Below are 26,346 nucleotides of genomic sequence, written 5' to 3'. Positions count from 1 at the left end.
TAGCATCCCATCCAGGGAGATCAGTAATACTATAAAAACCGGGATAAGCTCCTGCTGGATGTGTCTCTCGGCTTTAGTGCCGTTACCTTTACTTTATAAAGACATACACTCTATTTAAAATCTCCATCAAGCTAGCGCGTCCGGCGTTTTTTGTTTTGTTTTGTTTTGTTTTTTGCGTGCCTAAAAGACTCGAGATGGGACGATGAGGGAAGGGCCAAAACAATTTATTGGAGTTAAGGTACTGTAGTCCGAGAGGAGAGTGTCATTAACTTGAGATCTTAGAAGAGAAAATACCCATCGACCTCCTGCACACAGTTTCTCGAATCGAAGCTCTGGTGCTCCACATTGCTGTCTCTATTTTCGTTAACCTTTTCCACCTTAACATCAGCATGCATATTCCACATAGTGTTCCGTATATATTTCCTATGGTGTTGACAAGGAAAATTTGTTTCACGATTAGGAGTTTCTTTAGGTGGTGATCATTTCTTGTAATTTTGTGACCTTCATGTGTGATTCAGGGGTGATACTGTAGAGTAGAAGTTAGACGCCAGTCAGCCTGAGGGATCAAAGGTTTAAAGGTGCAGAAAAGTCAGCTGCGCAGAATAATTCCCATTCAGCTGGCGTGACAGGAATCACCATACCGTTTTTTAACATGTAACAATGTCCTCGGACACAACATTAATTGCTGTTTCTCGTCAAATCGAACAGGAGTGCCAGCAAGTGAATTTGAATTTAGGCCGTATGTGAAGGATATTTACCAATGTACTCTTGTCAGACTCAAAGCTGCCGATATTGACCAGGAGGTCAAAGAAAGAGCCATATCATGCATGTAAGTTATGATTAAGGAGTGTTCATTTCTGTGGAAAGGCGCTCTGTGCAACATTGATGTTGAATGGTTTTTCAAAAGCCATATTCCCGATAATCGCTTGTCTTTGAACCAGGCAAAGAAACATCGGTGAAAAAGACAAAAAAGCAGTTGATCGGTTTGAACTTGACTCAATAATTTTCTCTATTTTATCGCGGGCTTCATCAGTGGTTTAACTGGGCACTCAAGCGTCTCAAGAGCCTTCTTGCTTGCTGTGGATCGCTCACTTTGATCTCGCAGACAAAGAAAGTTACTGGAAGCTGGTTTGCTTCCAGTAACTCTCTTTGTCTACAAAAATACGGACAGAAACAATCCGCGCCTTCTTTGATTTCTTTTCCGTTTTTCAGACGTTATTTTTTCAGCGACGAACTTCGAAGCTTTCGGTCATCAAGAATACTTGTAGAAATGGTTTCTTTTGTGTCGTTTTCTCCTTTCACACACGCCTTGTACGATTAGTACGATGCTCAGATAAGACCGTATGAGCATTAGTTTCGAAAAGAACAAGGCGTCAAAAGACTAGAAAATGAAATAACAGTGAAATAATAAATCCCCTATTCGATGGTTTAACATATAGTGCGAGGGGACATTTTGCTCATTGTTCGTATGCTTCATCGCCCATAAGGGGCTCACAGAAATACTACGCAACTCGCAAAATATCCGCGCGTATGGCATGTTAAACTATCGAACAAAGTATGACCTCACAAGAAATCTCTTCTTTTGGCCACAGTTTTTTTTTTACCTCAATATTAGCCCGGCTTAACGGGTTAAAAGCTCGTGTTTAGCACCAATTCTCGGTGCACAAAGAAACAAATCAAACATGGACGCATTATCTCTTCCAGTTGGCTTTAAATTTCCAATGATAAAGATGTCTGTTTTTCAGGGGTCAGATTCTGTGCAGCCTCGGCGATGAACTTGGTCAGCAACTTCCACAGTGTCTCCCAATATTCCTTGATAGACTGAGAAATGAAATCACAAGGCTAACTACTGTCAAAGCTTATTCACTGATTGCAGGGTATGTCGACCAACTCCTTTACTCGCCATTTGCAATCAGCTGCGATGAAAATACGTGGGACGCTCAATCAAATAGAGTTGTATTGTAAAATCAATTTAGCTCACAGATCATTTTAGTTTCTAAGTTTCAATATGACGTGGGTTGGGACTGTACCTCCATTTTGTAAAGTACCATTTCAATCCCTGCATTAATCTCCTCTTCATAAGCTTTCCGAAGCCAATGAATTTCCGGACCCCAAGCTAAGACCTCTTTTTATTTGTCTTTCAGATCACCACTTAGAATTGACCTCTATACAATACTGGTAGGTATAAAAGGGAATGAAATCATTAGGGTCTTGTGTGTAGCTCCAATAAGCCGAATATTTCATTCACTGATCATCTGTTTTTTTGTTTGTTTTGTTTTTGTTTTTTTAATCACTGTTTAGGGTGATTCTATGCCAATTCTTGCCTCCTTCTTGCGCAAGAACCAAAGAGCACTTAAGCTATCAACCTTGACAACCCTCAATGTTTTGGTTACTAATTATGGTAAGACTTTTTTTTCTTTTGTTTATATTGTCATCATGATCCCTTTTAACGAGGAGCGTACTATAGTTTGCTAACGGCATCCTTGGAACAGGCTTTGTGATTGTTCTAACAGTCTAACTCCTAAGAGTACGAAGCATCTAATTTCTCCCAAAAATATCACCTCCCTGAATCAAACATTACCCTTTCACTCCCATGATCTCTTCAGCAATTCTCCTTACTCTCTGCCATACACTGCTTATAATTTTAGTTTGGAGAATTTGGTATTTAATCAAATGAAAAATCCACCAATTGATATTTTTCTTTATTCTCATCACTTGTCTACTTGAGATTGTATTTATATTGTAAGGAGAAATTCTGTCTTGGTCACTGTTGGGAGTGAAAGGGTGAAGGTCATGAGAGAAGAGGAAATGATTGTACACTCGAAGAGTTCTTTCATCGTGAGAAACATTCCCCTTGCAGGGCGTGAAATTGCGCCCAATACCGGCGCCAATGCGACTAAATTTTTCACCTTGGCGACCAAGTCCTGAAAGTTAGTCGCCAAATTGGCGACTAGAATGTTTCATCATAACCTTACTAAGAGATCTAGTGAATTAAAAAGATTTGCAAAGACAAATCCGCGGCAAACTTCCTCGTTAAGTTTGTTTCCAAAATGCAGCACATGCATCTCGATCGATAACTAGACGCCATCTTTGATTTAGATGAGCTTAAACGTTGCATATCATCCTTCCTAGTGTCCATTTTGTAGCACGTTAAAGATCTTTTCCCCTACTTAATTTCTAGAACGATGACAGCGTAAAAAAGAGGTTTTGTTTGTCTTTGAAAATGGCGACCAACTTTTCTTGAATTGGCTACCACTTTGAAGAATTTAGGAGCCAAGTGGCTGTCAGAAAAAAAAAATTAATTTCACGCCCTGCCTTGTAAGTACCATAGGAAATCTGTAGAGAATATTATGGAGATTTTGTATACTGATGTTAGGGAATAAAGCGTTAACCAATGTGCTTCCGTATTGTGTTTAGGTCATTTATTGTCTCAAGAGAACATATCAGGAGTATTGACAGAGGTTCCGCCCTTAATCAGCGAAAGCGATCTTCATATCTCACAGGTATGGGTTTCTGGCGCATTTAACGCGTCGCGTTTCGAGGGCTGTGCTGTAAGGTTAATGTGAGGGAAACATATGAAAACGAACGATAACTTGAACTGCGGTTCAAGTTATTGCACCCCTGCTTCCTCTTCACCAGTTAGGCGCACTACTAACAACTGAGTTACAAAAGCTTACCGTTGAGAACGAGGCAATCGTCATCAACAGTGTTTTGTACTTTATTTTTCCTCCACTCCAGTATTTTAATATATGTAAAGTCACTATTGAGCTCAATAGAAGTTTGATTAAGTTGTAGTTTTGTCATCAACAGTGAAACTATGTAGCTATACAAAAAGGGGCTATGTAGCTTTACAAAAGTTTCATTAATCCTGGGCTAGCATAAGCGTGTTTTGAACGGTCTGGCACCACCATGCCTTTCTTTTTCCTATACTTCTTTTATTCAAAATGCACCTTATAACTTTGTGTGGTTTATATAATTGATTAATTGATTGATTGATTGATTGAATGATTGATATTATTTTCAGCTCTCACTTACATTGTTAACTTCTGTTGCCAAGATCCACAAGGACAGCATGGCGCAGGTAAAGCCCTGTGATTGCTACACGAACGAGCGTTTATTCTCTTTGCTAGGCTTCCAAGCCTTCACACCTTCCGAAGGGAGACAAATGGTCTCTCCCTATCTTCCTCTTGCTCCAGGAGGGGTGGGAAGAAGAAAAATTTGGAGAACGACTTTGACAACTGTAGTTCCTATTAGTGCTTAACCCTGACCCCTAAGGTTCTTTATTTTACACCTATTACTAGGCCACAATCAGCAACAAAATCAGTGGAAACACCAGTAGCAATAATTCTAAGCACTTCATGCCACTTAACTCCGAGAATCAAGGACTAGATGATGCTCGTGACTATTTTACTTCAATCCATAGTCCATTCCTTTTCCCTGATACTCTAACAATGAACTATCACGCGTTTCACAGGCCTGCACTTCCACTCTGCCAGCCATCATGGTTTTGATAAGGTCGCCACTTCTTCAAGGTTAGAGAGGTGTTACCAAGCTATCTCATTTACAATTCATAAGATGTTACGTAGTCTCTTAAAATTTTATAGCTCTGCCTATAAACCCCTGGGTATCGGGGCAGGGTGATTTGCCTCGCATTCAGCCCTAAAGAGAATATATTTTTTCGTCATTTAGAGTAACGCACCTGGTTAGGAGCGTTTCCGTTTGTTTTTCCGACGAATTAAATCCAGGATCTCTCCTGTTTTTTCTCAACATCGCTCTGTGATTGGTTAAGGTCTTATGCATCATCCTCTTATCCAATCAGATGCAAAACCAACACCAATAGCAGCTTGCTTACAACACAGCGGTCTAACGTTTACGAATGTGCCAACGTTATAGAAGCTAGGTTCCAGGCTCCTAGGGCTGTCGACATAAAATTGTCTTGCACGAGTTATAAACAATTACACATATTACAGGGTAGTTTCTTATGTTTCCTTTCGTAATTTTGCGCGGGAATTGAACCGCGGCTGGCCAAAGTTGGTCTTTTTGTGCATGCTTTACCTTAGACCGCTGGTTACTGATATTTCCTCATGTTTGAGTTTGATATTTCCTCATGTTTGATATTTCCTCATGTTTGATATTTCCTCATGTTTGATATTTCCTCATGTTTGATATTTCCTCATGTTTGATATTTCCTCATGTTTGATATTTCCTCATGTTTTTTCTTTTAAAAAAGATTTTATCATTGGGTAATAATTATCATTTCTTAATCGCTCAGGTGGAGCACTGAATGCTACTCTCACTCTTCTTACTGAACTGGTTACTTCTGGAATAAAAGGAATGGGATTTAAAGATCTCTTCCAGGTATGACGTAACCCTTTGACCCTTAAGACTGACTGGCATTTAATTTCTCCTTACCATATCACCCTTAAATCAAACATTAAGGTCATGAGAATAAAGGAAATGATCACCTACTAAAGAAGCTATTGATTGTTAGACAAATTCTCCATGTCGACATCTTAGGAATTCTTTTGAGAACAGTATGGAGAATATGCATACTGATGTTAGGGTGTAAAGGGTTAACTTAGGACTAAATGAGAGGCCACTTTCATTTAGGAAACCATAAGGTGACTGGGGCGAGCGGTACTGATACTGAGTGTCAACATCGCACTGCATGAATATCACGTAACCCTGCACACCCTAACATTGGTATTAATGTTCTCCATACCAGAAAATTTTTGATAATTGGGAGCTTCCTAAATTTGTGATTATTTTCTTTATTCTCCAGACCTTAATAAGCGACTCGGGGGGTGAGGAGGGGGGGGGGGGGGGGTATTGTAAGGCGAAACGAGATTTCAGTCTCTCTGAGGGGTTAAACTTGTACGCCTTCGGCACTAGAGTCGATGAGAAACATATAATTTGGCTTCCCTTGACGTTCAATATTCGAAAGAATAGGAGAAGAGAAGGAACAATACAGAGTAAGTGTGAATGAAACAGTGTATTTCTTGTCTCTCCCAGAACCTACTTGTACATTTGTGAGTAATATTTGAAAATAAGGCAAGCTACGTCATAACACTTTTGATTCTTTCACTCTTAGATGTTAGTATCTCCTATTTACTCCTCAAGCCAAGGAAGTCAACAAACAATCATCCACAAACAGGTATGGTTATCCAGACTATGTAAGAAAGCCTCTAGGAACAAGGAGGTGCGAAAACCTTTCCTGAAAGAGCGCAAGACCACAATAACGGAAGGTTATAAAATTGCTTACCTAAATCAGTTGAATTTTGTTTCTATAGGGTTTATTTTCTATACTTCCCAACTCCCTCTCTCAGCGACTACTCCCTCCCCCCCCCCCCTTCCCCCTCAAAAAAGATTTTCTTCTCACAGTCTGAGTCTATTTGACGCTCTGAATACCATGACAACAAGGAAAAATGGAAATTGTTTTAACTATTATGACTGAGGCTGGGTAAACAAGTTGTTTCTCTCAAAACTGAAAAACAAAATTGAACAAGGACCATGATTGAGACCTGATTAGCCAATTAAATTTGGTTTATAATTAACGATACATGGAAAACCATTTTCAGTGTAGAAAGTATCACTTTTTTGTTCTGTCTTATTTTACAATTCCCTTAAACATGCCGAATTTTTTTTTGTTTTAATTTTAATTTTCCACTTTTTCCATTTTTCTTCTTTTCCCGCAGGCCTTCCACTCCATTGCTAAGTGTGTTGCGGTACTGGCCATGTCGTGTCTATCCGATGGAGAATCTGTTGTAAATCAGTTTGTCAGAGATATTCAGGTAAAAATGAGTTTTAATGTAAAGTGTTAAATTTATACTTTTGTCATAATTCTACCTTTGATCAATAAATATTATTATGTGCTTATTTTCTTTTTATCCACAGAGTGAAAAGGTCGCTGATCCGTTACGTTTATTTTCCCTGCTGTCATTGGGTGAAATAGGAAGACACATGTACGTTGGTAGAAAATTGTTCTTTGTGTAGCCTGCAGTACAAGCGTTTTTGGGCCACCTCAAAGGCCCTTGTGCTTGAATTTCGTCTTACGGCCCCTCTCCCGGCACAGCCTCCTATTACATCATCGGTGACCGCTTGCGAAAAAGGGGAAAGTTACTGAAACCCCTGGAGTGTTGAAAATTCCATCGAGTGTTTGAAACACTCACTCGAAAGCAGAGGGGGCTCAGATTACCTGGGAGAAAAACTCGGAGGTGGGGGCGGGGGAAATGTCATTAAAGGCTGTCGCCAGGAGCTTATCTAGGGGGGGGGTTCATGGGACCTTCCCCCTCCCCCCTCTTCCTCTCTACCACTTTGTATAGCCTTATCAAATTTATCGGATTAAATTTAGGACTATCATTTTTGACCTTTCAGTGACTTAAGCAGTCATCAAGAACTAGCTGTGGCCATCTTAGATTGCTTCTCGTCACCATCAGAGGAAGTAAAGTCAGCGGCTTCTTTCGCATTAGGTTTGATCTACTGCGTGTATGTTAACTTCACTTAGATCTAAGACGAATATCAAAGTCTTTCATGAATGAGCTAATTAAATGAATGTGGCTGTCAATGGTGGACAAATTTTCAACATAGCGTAGAGAGTAAACGTGTGTTGCTTTGGTTTTGGGCTACTTGCTCAGTGTTTGGTCCAGAAAACCCACGCCACTCTCTCGGCCAATTGGATGCAACACTTGTTACAATCTCTCAGTTAGTGCCGCTATCGCTATGTTTTATTGATCTGGCGGGCCGTTTTTCACTGCACGGCTTGCAAAATTCAAAAATTTGCTTGAATTGAAATCTCCCCCTTCTATTTGAACCAAGAAATATAATGGATATCTTATTAACCTCATTTTTCTTGGTCCGTATTGAAAGTTACAGAACCTCGTTTTTATTTTTCGCTCGAATTTATGGCCTGCGCTTCGCGTTTGGGGCTAAATCCGAGCGGAGAAAGCTCGGTCCGTAAAGTACAGTACGGAACTCAAACTCGGTTGGTAAGAGATATTTTTACATAAGGATTTAAACTACGTTATTTTGTGGCCCTAGATATGTACAAAGCCTCATTTTGTGTCTTTGTGCCCTTTCATCGTTAATCCTTGAACTCCTATGAGTGACCAAGATAGAATTTCTCCTCACAATATCAATCAAATATCAACCAGATAAGTGATGAGAATAAAGAAAAATATCAATTTGGGGATAATTAGTTGATTCAATACTAAATTCTCTGAACTAACATCATGAAAATTGTATGGTTGACAGTAAGGAGAAGTACAAATTTGATCTGGGGGTTAAAGGGTTAAAACTATCGTGGCTCGTCCCCTTTCTTTTTAACTTTGCTGATGTTGTCTCTTCTGTGTAGGTAAAATTGCTGCGGGAAATTTGAACTTGTATTTACCATTCCTGCTCAAGGAGATTCAAGCAAATCCCAAGAGACAGTATCTGTTGCTTCATTCTCTTAAAGAGGTACGAAAATTTACCAAAAAAAGTATGTACTAGAATTTACACGTGAAGAAGGCTCTTTCTTGCCAAAAGGCAGCTGACACGGGACAAAGGTGCAAGAAAAATAAAGGAAGATAAAAACAAAGACGAGAGAAAACGCGGTGGGCTAGGTACTAATGTAGTGTGACACCTCAGCCCTTACTCTCACAGTGCACATCTGAGTCTGCTGAGTAGTATAGATGGGTACCGGCATAATGTTAGAGAAACTCTTTTAGAGGCTTGAGGGTAACGCTGCCATGAACTGGCTTCCCATCAAGAGGATAGATGCAATTCTCCTAGTCGCTTCATGCGACGAAAACCGTAAAAGCTCTTGCATGATTTGCCTGCGGGCTCGTTAGCTGACTTTTCCGGCTCTTGTAAACTTCGCTATTCCTTTACATGTCCAATACTTGTTTTTGATGGTGATTTTCCACTAGGTGATCTCATGTGAAGCAGGAAGTCCAACTGGAGTTGAAGCTTTAAGACCATTTATTAGCTCAATATGGTAAGAATGGTGATCAAATGGGATAGATGTATAAACATGTCCTTGTTCAACTTCTCAGTAAGCGTTTTAACCCTCTTACGCTGCAAAGTTTGAAAATAAGTTTATTGTCATGAAGATGTGCCTCCCGTGCTGTAGAAGTCTCTTGTTCAACTTCTCAGTAAGCCTTTTGACGCTCTTTTGTGCTAATTTTGCATAAAGTGTGTTGTCATGAAGGTGTGCCTTCCGTGCTGTAGAAGTCATAGTTTCAATAATTATTCAGGTGATTGTCTTCCCGCAGGACTTTGTTATTCAGTCATTGTGAAAGTACGGAGGAAGGAACGAGGAACGTTGTCGCCGAATGTCTGGGGAAACTGACTCTTGTAGATCCATTGCACCTTCTACCACAGCTTAAGGTATGTGACTGTACTAAATATACATCCCAATGTAAACAAGTGCAATAGGGTGTCTACGCATCCAGAATCATCGATGAAAGCAAACAAACTGACTACATACAGTCAGAGACCTAAAACGATTCTCCACATATAGGAATTATACACATTGGACTCAATATCTTGTAAGGATACTTGTCATTGAAAGCTGAAATTTTTACTTCCGTGATCAAAGTGTCGACTCTGCACCGTCTGCCGAGCATTTCGTATAATGTTGGATCTGAGAATTTAGTATTAAATCGAACAACATCTTGTTTTTTTTTTAGTCCTTCTTCTCATTGGCGTTCTCTGCGAAAATTTATTGTTCATATTGGAGAAACTCATTTGGGTCAATCCATGGGAATGAAAGGATTAATAGCTTTAAGAAATTTATAAAAGAAATTGAAATAAATGAATAAATAGGCGTTTAACCAACGTAAAGTGATTTTTTTTAAAATGATCTGTTTCAACTCTGGAAAATTGGTAAAACACTAATGCACCAAAGTAGAATTTCTTTTGTCTCAAAGTTTTTTTTTAATGATCCTTGTTCACCACTAAAGTTGCCTGTATTTTTTAACACAGCATCTCTTGTAAGCGACTGTGCTTATTTTTCCTTTGTCAAACTAGTTTTCTACTTTCTACCGCAGGACTACCTGAACTCAGACTCAGCCTTTGCTCGGAGTACTGTGGTGACAGCTGTAAAATTTACCATCTCGGACCATGTAAGGAAATTACTGATAACGTCATATTATCTCGCCTGCGTACGAAACGCGCTGAAGGCGTCACCTGTTGCTTTGATGAAGCAGGTTGGCGTGCGATGAACGAGCCTGACTCTTCCCTTTTGCGCCGCTAAATTATCCACAAATGTCCGGGAATATCTTGAAAGAACATACTCAAAAAAGATATCCCTTTATATTTGCGCCGCTAAATTATCCACAAATGTCCGGGAATATCTTGAAAGAACATACTCAAAAAAGATACCCTTTATATTTGTGTGAAGTATAACCTTGAAACATGGTTGTTTGGGAAAGTTCATTTTTACTTCGTCCTGAAGAAAAAAACATGGTTTATTTACATGTACTGCGTATACGATTTAGGCACGAAAGCTCGCTCATGGTTTCTTTCACTGTTTATTCAGCCTCAGCCGATTGACAGCCAGCTAAGAGGATGCATTGGAGATTTTCTCCGAACAGTACAGGACCCTGATTTGGTATGTTCTACCTGGTCATTTTGGTTTTCCAACGGGCTTAAACCTCTTTGTTTTACCCTGCATTGTGGAGAATCTTCTTTGAATCTTCTCTGTTTTGTTTGTTTTACTCAGAATGTCCGCCGTGTCGCTTTAGTTACATTCAACTCAGCGGCTCACAATAAACCGAGTCTCATCAGAGATTTGTTGGAACAAATTCTTCCTCGACTGTACAACGAGACGAAAGTTAGGGTAGGTTAAACTTTGATATTTTGGTTTCGGTAAAGAGTATTTCTAACTTGAGTAACAGTTTTAAACTTTAAATAATTTGCTGGACATTATTTAGCAGGGTAGTTTGCCTGTAACTTTGAAGGCTGCGAGTAGGTCCTCTTTTATTCTCCCAACAGGAAGCGTGTTCCTCTACCCGCGGGAAGATTTGAGAGGAGTTGGGGCGAGATCTACCGGATGTCTGGCGTACTAGACTCGTTCCAGACTTCTCACCTCAAGGTGTCATATTTTCCCGCGGGCACAGAAACGCTTTTGACGAAGCCTTTTCACACATAGTAAATGTGATGACTGTCTTCTTCCTTTAGAAAGAACTCATTCGCGAAGTCGAGATGGGACCGTTTAAGCACACTGTTGATGATGGCTTGGACATCAGAAAGGTACCTAACGTTTCTTTGTTCGTGTTTATTTGGTAAAGTAGACGTGAAGTGATTGTTTAATGCGCTATAGTGCCGCAGGCATCCAAGTGAAACACCTGTCGCTTACAGTTGCAAAGGAATATAGTTAAATTTTACCATCTAGATAGGATGGCAAATAGATAAAACCTTTTTTATGTTTGTCCCTTCTTTGTTACTTTATTTGTTTATTTTCTATGTTTGCCTTTGAAAAGTGCTTTGTTGCTGCGGGACATATTTTGCCTCTCAGTTAAGTTTAATTTGAGTTTTACTTTCCTATTCTCCATTCACACCAAAGATAAAACTCATTTTAAGCTGTCTTGTCAAAGAAATTATTGTCTTTATTGAATTAAGTAATTTCATACACTTATCTTCCCTCTTACTTGTGCCGATGATGATATTCCGGGTAGGCGCACTTTTGCACTGCAGATGCTCTGTATACGCTTTGGCACTTCTCCGTATTTTAATTGTGGAAAAGGAAAAGAAATAAATGGAAAGAGTTTGTGTTCGAATGTTGTGGCTTTTATTTTGATATTCGCTTCGTTGTGATTTTAGGCAGCGTTCGAATGTATGTATACACTTCTCGACACATGTCTCGATCGCCTCGACATCTTCGAGTTCTTGAGCCATGTAGAAGACGGACTTAAAGATCACTATGATATCAAGGTTTGTACAGCGGTCACTTTTCCACTCTATGTCGAACCCAAACGGAATGACTCCTTACAATTTTTTGGTAGATGCCGAGGAAATTATTGGGTAAGCTTAGAAGGGAATGAGAAAACCTTCGATCACCTTTAGCCCGTGACCCTTTGACCCCTAAAAGTGATTATCACCTACCTATTTCTTCCTATAACATCAGCCCTGAATGAAGCCTTTAAGGTCACGAGAATAAAGGAAATGATCACCAACTGAAGAAGCTATTGATTGTCAAAGAAATTCTCCTTGTCAACACTTTAGGAAATGTATAGAGAACAGTATGGAGAAAATGCCTAATGATTTTGGATCGGAAAAGCTAAGTGCAACGTGGTCAGTATAGGACATCTCAGGATCTTTTTTTCTTTTTGTCGTTGTTGCTAAATTTTATCAGGGGTGGAATGTTAAATTTTCTTGCTGTGGAATTGTGGAGTAATATGCACTGCTTGTTACGTTGGTCAGAGTCTAATAATCAGTGTTATTGATTCAGATGCTGACGTTCCTGATGTTAGTGAGACTGTCTTCTTTGTGTCCTAATGCTATATTACAGCGTGAGTATTCACCAGAAAATTACCTTACGTTTGTTTTCTCTTCTTTCTTTCTTCTTTTCTTGAACCCTTTAAACCCTAAGAGTGATTAGTATCTAATTTCTCTTTACAATATTACCCCTGAATCACAAATGAAGGTCATGAGAATAAAGTTAATGGTCACTAGGGAAGGAACCTTTTGATTAGCTAACAAATTCTCCTTGTCAGCACCTTAGGAAATGTATGAAGATCAGTGTGGAGAATATGCATACTGATGTTAGGGTGTAAAGGGTTGATATGATAAACTGAATTACGCGGGCATTTTGACTGGTTCTTATGGTCTATTGAAGGGCAGCTGTACTGATGACCTCACCATTAAGAACATTTTCCTTTTTTTCATGTAAAACGTCTGCGCCTCTTGTGCCACTGTTTTTTTTTTCTTTTTCTTACCCCATTTTGACGTCGTCTAAGTGCACAGCAACACTATGTTCATTAAATTCATTGATTTTTTTTCATAGTCCTCAAATATACGCGTATTATTGTGATTGGGTGCGATGTTGTCAGTTCGAGTGAAAGGGAGCGTTTCCTCGGAATACGTTGTTAATTTTTATTTTCTTTGACCCAAGGTGTGGATATCCTCGTGGAACCGTTACGTGCGACGTTGCAAACGAAGGTGAAGGCAAATTCCGTGAAGCAAGAATTCGAAAAACAAGACGAGCTGAAGAGATCGGCGCTGAGAGCCGTAGCTGCCCTGCTGTCGATTCCAGATAGTGGTAAGTATTTTTAAGTACACACATAAAAAAAGTTATAAATAATAAAAAAAAAACGACGTCGATTACAGCAAAAAGAGAAAAAAATGTGAATTAAAGCTAATAGCGCCGATTTCACATTGTTTTTTATGCTATTTTCGAATTTCGGAATGCGCACGAAGGTTTCCGAAAGAGCATTGTAAGCATCCAAAGTAATAGCATTCGAAAAAATTGGAAGTTCTTTCAATCGAACGCGCTCGAAGATTTCCGAAGATGCAGCGGAAGCATTCTCAGCAATAGTATTCGACAATAGAATTAAGCAACGCTGTGTTATCTAAAGAATTAGTATTCCTCGCAGAGTTGTACGTGACTTGTTCAATAACGAGCAAGTAAATGGTGATTATGGTCCAGTGTTGCGTAGACTACCACACCATCAACTGTAGAGCACTTTTCGATTGAGTGTCGTGAAACCAAACCTAAGGTAATCACAACGACCAATCAGAAGAAGAGAGATACCGTGAAGAGCCAACGTGAACTCAAAGCAAAGAAACGCCTAAAGCGCGGGAAAACGCGGGCCACCAAGTCGTCGTACGTCATAGCTTTTTTGCATCTGATTGGTTGAGAGAGTGGCGTGAGTTTTCTGGATAATGACGTTGCAAAGAGAAACAAAACCAATGCTATCCCGGATTAGTCTCGACATTGAATTGAAAATTACTATCTAATCAAGGTAAAACAAGCTAGCAAAATTTTGTGGTGGGCGGTACTTGTCAGTGCTAGATTGTTCATGTGGAAGGAGTGTTTGTAGAGACGTTGATAAGATTGGCCATTCCTTCATTTTCTTAGAGCTGACATCCATTTTTTTCCTTCTAAGCCAAGAAATCAATTTTATTTTTCTTCTTCTTCTAGATAAAAGTCCCTTGCTCAGCGAGTTCCTAGCGCAGATCAAATCAAGTCCTGAGCTGTCCGCCATGTTTGATTCCATCCAGAGAGATGCTGGTTCAGCGGAAAGCATGGACACTAGTTAAAGCGTGTTACCCTGCTTGTCAAATAAAAAAATAATGATACCCCCCCCCCCCAAAAAAAAAAAAAAAAACCACAATTACCAGAATACCGTCTGCAAGGAGGTATAAAACAGTAACAAGGAGGGCGAGTTTTCCAAAAAACTATTGTAGCTGTCTTTACACCAAAGAAAACATTATTTTAAAACAAAACTGTTGTAATTTGCATAACTTGTTTAGAACTCAACGCATTTGCAATTAGAAAACCCTTTTTTCTCGTTACCTTTATTTAACAAGTTCAAATGATCAAGAAGTGAGAATAAAGGATTTGATTTTGTTGGTAAGAAACTGTTCCTTTTTGTCAGAAGAATTATCTTTTGTGACCAATATCTGGGGTCAGCGGTTGACGGATGGACAAGGTCTGGGTTTTTTTTGTAACTGGGTCATCGTAATGTGTCCTTAACTTCTTGATTCTCATGAGTGACCAAGACAGAATTTCTCTTTACAATATAAAGATACAATATCAAGTAGAAAAGTGACGAGAATGAAAGAAAATATAATTTGGGGGATTATTAGTTGATACAGTACCAAATTCCCCAAATTCGTATCGTAAGAATTGTGTTGCAGACAGTAGACAGAACCCTTGATGAGATCTTGCGGTGAAAAAGTTGAGCAATCATTTCACCCTCGCACCATCGACAAACTGCGAGAGAAACTCGAAGAACTATTGCGAGACTAGCCTTCGTATAGCCGTACCCTCCCTCCCCCTTGTTTCTACTTGTCAGGGGGGAGGGTAGGGGAAGGGAGCAACGAACGAGCGTTCGAAAGCGTAGAAAAAGCCTAATTTTGTTCACAATCCTGCTCTTCGATAGGAAAGTTACGATTTTTTGCAATTATCAACACATCGGAGCACGAATGGTTACAAAACGGTTAACAAGAGTTCGTATCTTTATATTGTTGGTATCGCCATGGTTGCGAGGATTTCAGACGGGGATTCCCCCAAGGTAATCGCTCTTGGACATGTCAAACAACAAGATGGCGACAGGCGGGGAGAAAGATTTTTCGTATCCTTTCACTGATACTTTGTCCTCACCTTCGTCTTCTTCTTCCAGAATATCTTTTTCAGAATCTAACAGTACTGAACCTACAAGTAGTTCGGAAGGTAAGAACCAATTTTGATTTGAGAAGAAATAAAAATCGAGAATGAACGTAGAGGTCTTCATGAAATGCTTCGAGTTTGTTTTGATTTGTTCGGAAGGCAAGAGCTTTTTTTTGACGTGAGAAAAGTCAAAATCTAGCGTTGAGATTTTTTGTCTCCTTAGTTGATGCAAAGGTGGTCTTAGACGAAGGAATATACGGCTGGATCTTGCATTTAATCGAGGAAGGGAAAATCGCTCGAATTGTCGACCGTTGTAACTGGATTTACGAGCTCGATTGGCAAGATGCAGTTTGGAAGTACTGGCATGAGTTTCGCGAAGCAAGGAGAGGTGGAAATAGCCCCCTTAAAAAAGACAACTTCAACATCAGAACGGCAAGCAATGGTTTAAGAGCTGCTCTGCTGAATTCTTACAAAGATAAAGGTGCTAAAGAATATCCAGAAAAGAAGGTTATGGATGAGGAGAACAAAACAAGCAAACGATGCTTCAAATTGCCTTCAAATGTGGTTGATAAACTTGCAGGAACAGCCTTTGCTAGTCATGCTGTTTCGAAAGTTGTAAGTACTACCTTTTTTTCGATTCACCCATTTATATTCTAAAGCTAAGTACAGTAAACTCATCCTGTGTTGGTGCTCTGCACAAAGAAAAAAAGAGAGAGTTATGACAATTAACCCTTTAGTCTTGGAGTGACATGCATATAATTTATCCTCATGATATTACCCCTGAATCACACATTTGGGTCATGAGAATAAAGGAAATGATCACCAATTAAACAATTAAACAGATTATTTGACAAATTCTCCTTATCAGCACCCTGGGAAATGTATCAAGGATAGTATAGAGAATATGCATACTGATGTTGGGGTGTAAGTTATTATTTTGTTTTTTTTTTCCCTCATTTTATTAGTTCATTTGAAGATTTCATAGTTTCATTCAAATGAAAGGAAGTTATGGACTTCAATTTTCATTTTTTTTTTTCCCAGGGATATTTTTTGTCTTGTTTTGCTTGTTTTTTTTGTTCCATTTACCTCAGCCTATACTGATATTGTTTTATTTTACACTTCAGAATGAAACTTCCAGTTCTAATGTGACTGATTTTAGAGAGACATCTGAGTCTAAGTCAGATGCACATGGAGGAGAAAACGCCATCAATGGTACTCTTCACGCTTTGTAAATGCTAAAAAATAAAAGATATACAGTAGAACCCCCCCCCCCCAACTCTAACTCAGTTAACTCCGTCAACCCCGCCCCCCTTCCCCCCTCTTGTAACTCAAAAAGGATTCCATTTTGAGTCATTTACTATCAGGTAACTTGAGCCCTGACTAATTAAAAACATTTTAAGTTTCCTTTAGGAGTTCAAGTTACATAGGGTTGTACTGTACATTATTTTTAATATTAAGTCTACTGTTGTATAATTTCACTTGATAAATAACATTGTTAAATCAATCCAATTTTGATATGTTAGTTTTAATTCACCATTATCTAGCAATCACAGTGTTTAAGAGCAATACTTGATGTTTTATTTATGTTGAATATTTATACATTTTAAAAAACAGACTCTGCTTCTCATCTGTCAAGACCACCTCCTACAGCTTCTATGGACTTAAATTCTCTCAGTGTTGATCCTGAGGTAATATTCTCTCTTCTTAACTAATTTAAACCCTTACCCCTAAGGGAGACTTGTATTCTATTTCTCCTTACATTATATAGCCCCTGAATCACAAATGAAGGTAACAAGAATATAAGAATTGATCACCAACTAAGGAAGCTCTTGATTGTTGAACATAAGGATAAATCAACTCACTACATACAACTTTAGTATTTACATAGAAAATAAATTCTGGAATCAGGATCTTGATGTTTATATATAAACATTCAGTCACTGTAGTCTCCTATTGAAAAATTCATAAACTAATTGACCCTTTAACTCCCATGAGTCACCAAGACAGACTTTCTTCTTACAATATCAATACAATATCAACCAGACAAGGGATGAGGATAAAGAAATTAGTTGATCCAATATTAAATTCTCTGAACAAACATTATAATAATTGTATAGTTGACAGTAAAGAGAATTACAAATTTGATCTGGGAGTTAAAGAGTTGAGACTAACTTGTTCTGTGTTTCAATTGCAATTAATTTGGTTATAAAGGCTGACTGGACAACATTCCTTTTCTTTTTGATTGCAAAAATTATGCAACATCCAAGAAAAAAACAAACAAAATCATGCACTAAAGTGTCTTGCTTAATCCCTGTCAATAGCTTCATTGATGAATGAGCTAACAACAAGCCCATTTGTTTGCTTGCTTATTTTTTTTTTGCCTTGGTTTCACTCTTAATTGAATTCAGGGTGTTACATAGCATTACAAATTTCTGTAGGGTCTTAACTTGATTTCCCTCCTAAAAGTTTTGAAGCTATTAATATTAAAAAAGGCCTGTTTTTAGATGATTGAGGTAGGCATAGGAAAACTGCAATGTTAATAGTAACCTGCATATGATCTTTCAATTGTTTATAATAACATATAACCTGTTGATCAATTTGGAGCTTCAAGGGCCCCCCCCCCCCTCCTCAGGCAACCCCCTTGAACTTTTGATGGTGCTCAAATACCCAATCCAAGAGTCAGTTGTGATCACCACATTTTTTTGTAAAAGGCCAAACCACAACCCTGGCTTTCTCAGTTATCGACCAGTAATTGAATTTAAAATCTAAACCTGGTAGACCTTTTTCCCTGAGCCACTAGCTCATAAAAGTGAACTCTTTTTACCTTGAAACACCTCTATATTAAAAGATAAAACATTTGTATTCCACTTCCAAAACCGGCTCAAAATCCCCACCCCACCCTGGCAAGGTTCAAAATTTCCATCCCTTCCTGTGGGTTGCCTGGTTGGAGTGGGGGCAGTGAGGAGGGCTGAAGCTTTAAATTCTTATATAGCCTACAGCAATTCTATGAATCAGCATTGCTATCATTTTTAAATAAGGTTATTTTTACCTGTGGTTACATTTGTTAGTTATTTGCAACTTAATTTCAGGAATCCCAAGTCCTGATCAATCACATACTCTCCCATGATGGTAATCTGCTCAACCCAGATTTTGGTCTCACTCCAATGCCTAGTAATGATGAGGAATTGTTACCCATACTTCCTGACTGGGCAAACACAAGCCAGTATGATGCAGAGTCCTCTGGTTATGAAAGTAGGTCTATAACAACCAACACATAACATGTAGTAGCCTGAAAATTTGTTTTTGTGTTTGTTTACCATCCTGTTATTAGTTTATAGGGTTCAAATAAATAAAATCTGCCAGTAACTTCATTAACTACATTTCTTTTGTACTGCCTGATATGAATATATTTTTTGGAAATAATATCAATTAATATTAATTATTATTAATACTAAATCATTCTCTAAAATCATGAGTCAGGATAAAGCAATTAAGCTTTGACTGTTAAAAGAATTCTCCTGTTTTTTTTTTTTTTGTTTTTTTTTTTATCCCTTTTAATTGCATACCAGGTGGCAAACTTGCTCTCTAATTTTGATAGAAGATAAATTTCATAAGTATCAATTAGGTCACTTAAGTCAATTTATGGAGTTATGATACTCCAGAGCAAGGAAACTAATAACATTTTATACAATGAAAAATCAGTCAACATTCTTTTGTGTCACCCGACAGCTGGTATAGATGAGAATCTGGTGAAAGAAATGGACCCCTGTGAAGGTCCCTATCAGGTAATATGCATTTTGGAAATGATTACCAACTAGTGTGCTCTCTGTTCTTCTGTCTGCAACTTCTCTTTGTCATTGCATAGGAAATGTGTAGTGAACAGCATGGAGAATATTCATTGGCTACATGACCCTGCTAGTCTTTCCTTTATTTCCAATTGTTTTTAGAGGGCAGTTCTCTATTTTCTTTCCTTTTCTTTCTTCTTTTTCTCTTTTTCTTTTCTTTTTTCTTTTCTTTTCTATTTTCTCTACTTTTTTTTCACTTCTCTCCTCTTTTCTTTTCTTTCCTCTTCTTTTTTTCTTCCCACCTCTTTTCTTTTCTTTTCTTTTTTTCCTTTTCTTTACTTGTCTATCCTTTTCTTTGTTCGCTTTTCCTTTCTTTTTCCTCATCTCTGTTTTTCTCCTTTCTTTTCTTTTTTTTAACTTGGTCTTTCTCTTTCCTTTTTTTCTCTTTGGTTTGTTTTGTTTTGTTTTTGTTTTTGTTTTTTCTATCTTATTTTATTTTTATTTTTTTTATTTTTGACAATCTGTGTTTACTTTTTTCGTAGGGGGGAAATATGTCTTTTATTTTCCTGGAACAGCCCTTGTCTACTCGTTTTCCTGGAGTTAACAGTACCAGCAGGTGCAAGGTGGTGTTCTCTTCACCCAAGCACAGGCCTATGTCTCCTCGTGTGGTTCATGCAACAGTGAAAAACTGTTATACTTTAAAAGTCCGTGTCCCTCGCTGTCCAAGTGAGTTTCCTCTTCAGCATGTCCAACTAGGGGATTTTAACGATGAGCAGTTGTTAAGCAGTTAACAGCTAATCTCTCTGACTTTGTATGTGCGCAATGATTGGTTAACTCAGTGGGTCGTATTTTACTGTGCGGCCCACTAAATTCTAACTTTTGTGTGAATTGAAATCTCCCCACCCCACTAAATTCTGACTTTTGTGTGAATTGAAATCTCCTCACTATAACCTCGAACTCGGTTAGGAAGAGATCTGTTTTATATGACCATGATACAGAGGGCAGGGACCGCGCAGAAAGTTTTTGGTTGGGGGGGGGGGGGTGATAAAAAATGACAAAAATGTAATTTTTTTTTTCTTTTGCAAAAAAGGGAAGGGGCCAAAGGATCCCCAGCCCCTCCCTCTGCGTGGTCTCTGGAGAGGCAGTGAATATCGAGTTCTTTTATTTTCGCAACAATGCAGAATCAGATAAAAACCGGACTTTTTTTGATATGGTTACGGGATAATCTTCAAGTTTTAAGGTAATAAATCAAAGCTTGACAACGTCATATGAATACTTTTTTCCAGGAATTCCAGGAGAACAGTTGGTGCGTGGGAAGTTGACAGTTAAAGTTGTTGTTAGGACGCAGGAGGATGCCTACATTGGCGAAACCAAATACACCTACAACTCTAACCTGCTGAGGCAGTTTGAACAGTGCGTCAAAGCCTTAGATGACGAAGATATGGAGCTTGACTGTACTGGTTCCCCGGTTGAACACCACGTTACCATGAGCCTCAGAGGTACGTTCACTGAGTTAACTCTTTAATCCCTAAAATCTGACTCATTTGCATTTATCCCTTCTGGTCGATTAACATATATAGCCTGTGTGATGACGTGCTGGCCTAGCTGCGCGTGTTTTCTACGTCATAATCAAACATTTTCCCCTCCGGCCCGGCCTAACTCAGCTAGTAGGTCTAGATAACAGTAGATATGTCACGAATTTAAGAAAATATATGTCATTAAAGCCTATTGATTGAATTTCAGAAAGGATATGACATTTTTTAAAAACATGTTTCGACATGCTGATTGGACAAAACAAACAATAAAAACAGAACAATGTCAGCAAATTACACTTTAAATGCAACTTTGTACTTTGTATAAATCAGAACTGAAGATGACAGAAGAACTGTTGAAACATGTTTTTTAAAAATGTCATATATTTTCTGAAATTCAGTCAATAGGCTTTTAATATTATGTGACCGTCGCTCTTTCATTTTCAACTCGCATTCCCACAGGGCCGTGCGGCTTTTTCCGGTCCTGCCCGGAATATGTATATTGTAGATCACAAAACTGCGAATAAATCTGTGATAAGCTCACCTTATCCCTGATTTTAAGCTCCTGATAAACTCCTAAAAAGCTACGAATTTCATTTCCAGAACGAGGTTTTGCCACTGATCACCAGTTCAACTTCGCTACCCTGAGAGTGCTGGTCTTTGTTGCGGTGAAGGAGAAAGCCTATAACGTCTTGCTAGCAGTCTTGAAGTGCCCTGTTATTTCGCAAGTATTTCAGCGCCATGCACACAAATTACTGCCATTCTTGGAACAAGTGCAGAAAAGAGAGAGACAAACTGACAGAAGTGCGTTGGTCCTTGAAATGAGCAGAAAGTGAGTGTGAATGAGCACGCAGACTCAGGCTTAGTCTGTTCTAGGCATTCAGGTTGGGGGTACAAGCGAAGAAGTAGAGCGATTGATGGAATAAATGGATCATTGTCAATATCTGCGCACCCACATATTCCTCCCCTAACCCGACAGCAATCAACTGATATAAAGCCAGGGTTAATGTTGAGTTAGGAGAGGGGTAGGTGTGTAGTTGATCAGATTCAAGCCCCTTCAAGAGAATTTTCAATGAATTCAAATCAGCAGGGTTCCATTGTATTGGACTGAAGGTTCAGCGTTTTATTGGTGTCACCCTCTGAGTTGTATCCACCTTGACCCTCATTACTTTGAGACGAACCTGAAACACTTATTTGATCGAGAACAAAAGCTTTCCTAGTTGATACTGAAGTGCGATTGATACGCGATGCCTTAGTGTCCCTCATATGATGATGGGTTGTTCTTTTTGTTGATCCTAGGCTTTTATTGGAATGCAATGGCAGCAACGAGTCTCTAAAGCAATGTAAGTTGTTACTAAGTGCAAATTGTTCATTCGTGAAATGCTTGCCTCCGTTACGAGGCAAGATATAGCTACTCTCTGATAAGTCGTAGTCTCTTTCGCATGATATATTAACCCTTGACCCTGAGAGTGATGACCATCACGGCTAATTTCTCCTAACAATATCAGCCTTAAATCAAACATATAGTTCATGAGAACAAAGAAAATGATCGCAAGGTCAAGATGCTCTTGCCGTGTGATTATTTGGCAAATGCCCCTTGTAAGTACCATAGGAAATGTATGGAGAACAAACCAAACTGATGTTGGGGTGTAAAGGGTTTAAACTAGTTCATATCGAGTTTCAGTTGTAAATCATATTGTTAATGTTAATTTGCTTGTAGCTTTGACTTCGATTTGATTTCAAACGTCCACAGTTTGTCGGTAAATTTCCTTTTCCAGACGAAAAATCCACTCGAATTGAGACCTCCGTCAAATTTAAGACTGATGCTTTTTGTCTTGTTAAGTGAACATCTTGCGGCTAACCATTAATGTATTTGGAATTGCAGTCAAGGAAAACGCACGAGAGACGACGGACAAGTTAATTGAAAATGGCTATGAGGGGGGCTCAGAACTAGAAACCCAAGAAGTGGAAGTGTCATTTCATGATTGGAATGAGTCGTCTTCATCCTTGAAGCGTAAAGAAGAAAAGACGGAGAACGGTAAAAGGTTTGAAACAAGAGAGATTTTCCGTGATGAGGAGAACACAAGTCATACTGAAGTGAGAGACACCCCCGTCCATTTAACATGCAGTCTTTCCACAGAGGAAGATGCAACAATACAGAGCAAGGATGAGAGAAAACAAGACAACGAAGAGATCTCTAAGCCAAAGATTTTTGTTCTTCGGAAGCCATGTTCTCCCGTCCCAATAAGCAGAAGTCGCTCTAGTTTCCCAGATCCCCGAACGGACATTTTTATCGAGTTGCAAGTCCGTAATGACCAAAGGACCTCTGAATACAGCGATAACCAAGGTGGCACTCTTGACAACGTGACAGAGCACGTGATCGTTAATAAACAACTCGTGACAGAACACGTGTCAAACACGAAACACCACGTGACTGTGGATGTGAAGCACAACGGTACTAAACAGACTGCGAGAGACTGGGAGGCAAAGTATGTAAAACGTGTCAGCGGCAAGCTGGGGTACTGGTTTCGATTTTACGAACCAAGTTGTGAGCTATTGCTGATGTTTACACTATACGACAAGCCTCATCCTACCAAGTCAGAGACGAAGTTGAAGGAAGCAGTCCTGGACTACGTTACTATTGAGGTCGAGACGATCAGTTGGAAGTTACATTCCTCAAGGGAGACCAGAGGAGAGAAGGAGCACGATAAACGCGAGCTTGCACTTACTCGACAGGTTCCCCTTGTGGCTGTATCGCCCTCACAGACCAAGGTGTGCATCATTATGAACGAGCTGCATGAATTATGCGACAATGGAGAATGGGTGAAGTTTGAAGAAGCGTGCGAGATGCACCAACATTCGAGCAATTCTGATGTCAAGGTTGCAGTTTTGCTGGAGAAAGCCATTGCATTTTTGTACCACCGGGATCTGGAAAAAGCGGAGGCGACAGCTTTGGAGGCTCTCAGGATTGTTTCCGTAGCTGACAATCACCAACTCCTCATAGGACGAGCTTACTACTACCTTGCGCATGTCTACCGCCGGCAAAAAAAACTTGGAGAAGCAGTGCGGTGCATTGACTTGTCCAAGCAGAATCTTCTCCTGATCGATGTCTGCCTTGACCAAAGTTTCATGGCCTACGAAGAAGGAAATGTCATGAAGGAGTTCATCTCTAGTGGAAGCATTTTGAGGAAGAAGCTTCTTCTCCAAGCTAAGCATTGCTTTGAGCATTGTCTTGATCTTAGTCGGCGGCTGGATGACAGCAGCAACCGGGTGATTCCTCACACGCACAGTTTCGCCCTCATCAAGATGGCCATGCTCCTTCTCGATTGCGGGAGCACCTCAGGACGAGAGCGGCGTGTGAGCAAGGAGCACGTCATGGAAGCGTCAAAGTTCCTTACTCTTCTGCAAAATAATGGCCTGGACGACATAACCGAGAGAAGAAAACTCCAATACCTTTTGGCGCGCTCGGATCTCGACTACCGGCTTTCTAAATACCAGGCAGCAGCAAGTAGCGCCCATCAAGCTTTGGAGATGGCGCAGGAGTACGGCTTCCTACTGGAAGAGATGCCAGCCCGTGATCGAATCTACCACAACCGTCAGTTACTTGAAAAAGGAGGAGCTTACGCTTGTCCAGAAATTTAAGCTGACGTTAAAAATTGAATCAAATAATTGTTATTTTCCTGGTTTTACTAAGACGTGTTGCTATAAAGCAGAACAAAATTAATAACCAAAGGCTCTAAATTATTCCTATTAACCCTTTAACTCCCAGAAGTGATTCAGATGAAACTTCTCCTTACATACTCATACATTATCCAGCAAACAAGTTATGAAAATACTCAAACGTATCAGGTAGAAGTTTATGTCCTGATCGAACACCAAATTCTTTTATTTTATTTCCAAGGAAACGAGTAGCAGCTAGAGGAGAGAATTAACAATCAGATCTTGGGAGTTAAAGGTTTAATAGTTTAGGTAATCTGAGCAACTCCTGGTTGAGTTTGGAAATTGGGGGGGGGGGGGAGGACAAAAGACGGAAGTAAACTTCCTACCCTTCCCTCCACTGTAAAATATCTTAAATTGGATAATAACTTCGGAATTGTTTTCCTTTATCCGCGGCAGATTACTTAAAGTAAAAGTCGCAATGTAAATAGCTTTGAGCACAATATGTTTCTATTTTAACCGGAAACATGTACATCAAAGACTACTCCAATTGTAACTAACAATAAATGTATCTTAATTTGATTAAGATCAATTTAATGATTAAAATAATATGTTGGATACGTTACTGTTTCTCCACGAGGTAGTTCTCCCAACTGAATACTGGGAATTTTGTTTTTGGCTGGTCCTGATATTTTGATGCTTATCAATTTTTATCATTTTTCCTGTTTTAACCTTTTTATTTTAATTTTTATTTAAATTTTTTAGTGCATGTAAATGCAAAAGTCGGTTTGTGGGTATGAATATGTGAGTGGAATTTTTCAAAAACGAGAAGAAGGAAAAAAAAATTCGGAATCATCGTAACCATTCATATATAAAAGGAAAGGGAATATTTAAAATAACAATAAGCCATTTTACTATTATAAATAACGCTAGCATCAAAGCAAAGCATCTTGCATTAAAGGTTATGAGTATGGAAGCGATCTTTACAATAATGAACTCTACTTAGGCGGTAGTGAAAATACTACCGCTTAAGTAGTGTTTATTATACGAAGATCGATTCCATATTCATTTCTTCATCCGCAGTTCACATACATGATTTTCATATAATTTCAGTCATTTATTAAAGATAATGTTAGTATTTTGTGAAATATTAGTGTTACCAATATGTCAATATTGCTAGTAACGCCAGTATCGTTAACAATGTCGGTTTTGTATTTTGTAGCTAGTGTATAGTTAATTAAAAACTTATGAAATTAAAACAAATTCAGTGCAATAATGGATAATGTTTATATTCTCATCACCGCTGTGCCGAGCCGTGGGCTCTAAACTTAAAGGAATTTACACGTTGATCAGTCCTAGAATTGTTTAAGGTTAAAGTAAGCCGACGTCACCGCTAATCTATTTAGGATGAAAAAAAAGACAACAACAACAACAAGCTTTTTAAGCTCGTCATTTGAAATAGTTCGCTCTCATTTTATTTTAGTAAAAGCAGTGACTTAATACATACTCTTAACAATGCTAAAAGAATGAAACGCTCATACTCAGCCAGCCTTAGAAGCTTGGTCGTGATCGGTTTCATCTTTCCTTGTATCTGTTAGTTAGCCGTCTCCTCCACAGTTCGTTATCAATTAGTTTTTCATCCCAAGGCAGTCGACTTACATGAAGTATGAAGAAACTTACGAAGATTCTAAAAGTAGATATCTGTCCGTCAACTCATTCCACACTCGCAGGGCAGATACTTCCGGTTCGCCGAATGTGACTCAGTATTCGGTATCAGTATGTGTAGGCAATTAATGGATGAGGTTAAGCATAATATTATGAATTAACAATGCCGAGGTCTGAGTTATCTGCCGATGCCGAATGCTGAGGCAGAGAACAAAGACACAAAGTTTGATAATCACCACATCATGCGAAATTGATGTCTCACCGTGGTAACTACATTGGCCAAAAGACACTGTCTATAATGATGTTGACACTTTCAAAATGACACATGTTAAATAGAGAGAGTGCACCTCGTGATCACATGGCGATGATTGGGAAACTATCTTCCGTCCCGAAC

General features: G+C 39.0%; 2 protein-coding genes across 2 annotated transcripts in view; both read left to right on the top strand.

Annotated features, from left to right (window-relative positions):
- Positions 1 to 14,286, top strand: part of LOC131788963 (cullin-associated NEDD8-dissociated protein 1) — a 28,404-nt gene extending 14,118 nt beyond the window's left edge. The window contains exons 19-41 of the mRNA XM_059106049.2: positions 709 to 829; positions 1,746 to 1,877; positions 2,145 to 2,178; positions 2,302 to 2,401; positions 3,418 to 3,503; positions 4,025 to 4,081; positions 4,475 to 4,532; positions 5,273 to 5,358; positions 6,092 to 6,154; positions 6,696 to 6,791; positions 6,895 to 6,962; positions 7,375 to 7,469; positions 8,351 to 8,454; positions 8,907 to 8,974; positions 9,252 to 9,366; positions 10,029 to 10,103; positions 10,520 to 10,591; positions 10,703 to 10,819; positions 11,161 to 11,232; positions 11,803 to 11,913; positions 12,431 to 12,491; positions 13,094 to 13,240; positions 14,123 to 14,286. Of these exons, the coding sequence (XP_058962032.2) occupies positions 709 to 829; positions 1,746 to 1,877; positions 2,145 to 2,178; positions 2,302 to 2,401; positions 3,418 to 3,503; positions 4,025 to 4,081; positions 4,475 to 4,532; positions 5,273 to 5,358; positions 6,092 to 6,154; positions 6,696 to 6,791; positions 6,895 to 6,962; positions 7,375 to 7,469; positions 8,351 to 8,454; positions 8,907 to 8,974; positions 9,252 to 9,366; positions 10,029 to 10,103; positions 10,520 to 10,591; positions 10,703 to 10,819; positions 11,161 to 11,232; positions 11,803 to 11,913; positions 12,431 to 12,491; positions 13,094 to 13,240; positions 14,123 to 14,241 (2,057 nt within the window). The 3' untranslated portion in view covers positions 14,242 to 14,286. The remainder of the gene's footprint in view (positions 1 to 708; positions 830 to 1,745; positions 1,878 to 2,144; positions 2,179 to 2,301; positions 2,402 to 3,417; positions 3,504 to 4,024; positions 4,082 to 4,474; positions 4,533 to 5,272; positions 5,359 to 6,091; positions 6,155 to 6,695; positions 6,792 to 6,894; positions 6,963 to 7,374; positions 7,470 to 8,350; positions 8,455 to 8,906; positions 8,975 to 9,251; positions 9,367 to 10,028; positions 10,104 to 10,519; positions 10,592 to 10,702; positions 10,820 to 11,160; positions 11,233 to 11,802; positions 11,914 to 12,430; positions 12,492 to 13,093; positions 13,241 to 14,122) is intronic.
- Positions 14,287 to 15,248: 962 nt separating this feature from the next.
- Positions 15,249 to 25,540, top strand: LOC131788970 (uncharacterized). Its single transcript, XM_059106057.2, has 11 exons — positions 15,249 to 15,376; positions 15,537 to 15,928; positions 16,438 to 16,525; positions 16,928 to 17,001; positions 18,403 to 18,565; positions 19,043 to 19,098; positions 19,641 to 19,824; positions 20,385 to 20,597; positions 21,234 to 21,462; positions 21,930 to 21,973; positions 22,516 to 25,540. Exons 1-11 carry the CDS (start codon positions 15,250 to 15,252, stop codon positions 24,270 to 24,272), a joined length of 3,327 nt encoding a protein of 1,108 aa, XP_058962040.2. The 5' UTR covers position 15,249; the 3' UTR covers positions 24,273 to 25,540.
- The last annotated feature ends 806 nt before the right edge of the window (positions 25,541 to 26,346 follow it).

The sequence above is a fragment of the Pocillopora verrucosa genome, chromosome 5 (assembly GCF_036669915.1).
Source record: "Pocillopora verrucosa isolate sample1 chromosome 5, ASM3666991v2, whole genome shotgun sequence".
Lineage (NCBI taxonomy): Eukaryota > Metazoa > Cnidaria > Anthozoa > Scleractinia > Pocilloporidae > Pocillopora > Pocillopora verrucosa.
Note: the sequence above shows the minus strand (reverse complement) of the source record. Positions and strands in the feature narration are given on the sequence as shown.

What these genes read in the sequence shown, in the direction of transcription:
- LOC131788970 (XM_059106057.2), top strand. Translation starts at nt 15,250, where the DNA reads ATGGCGACAGGCGGGGAGAAAGATTTTTCGTATCCTTTCACTGATACT. An exon ending in ACCTACAAGTAGTTCGGAAG is followed by an intron (nt 15,377 to 15,536) that starts GTAAGAACCAAT and finishes TTGTCTCCTTAG; the next exon opens with TTGATGCAAAGGTGGTCTTA. An exon ending in CAACGAGTCTCTAAAGCAAT is followed by an intron (nt 21,974 to 22,515) that starts GTAAGTTGTTAC and finishes TTGGAATTGCAG; the next exon opens with TCAAGGAAAACGCACGAGAG.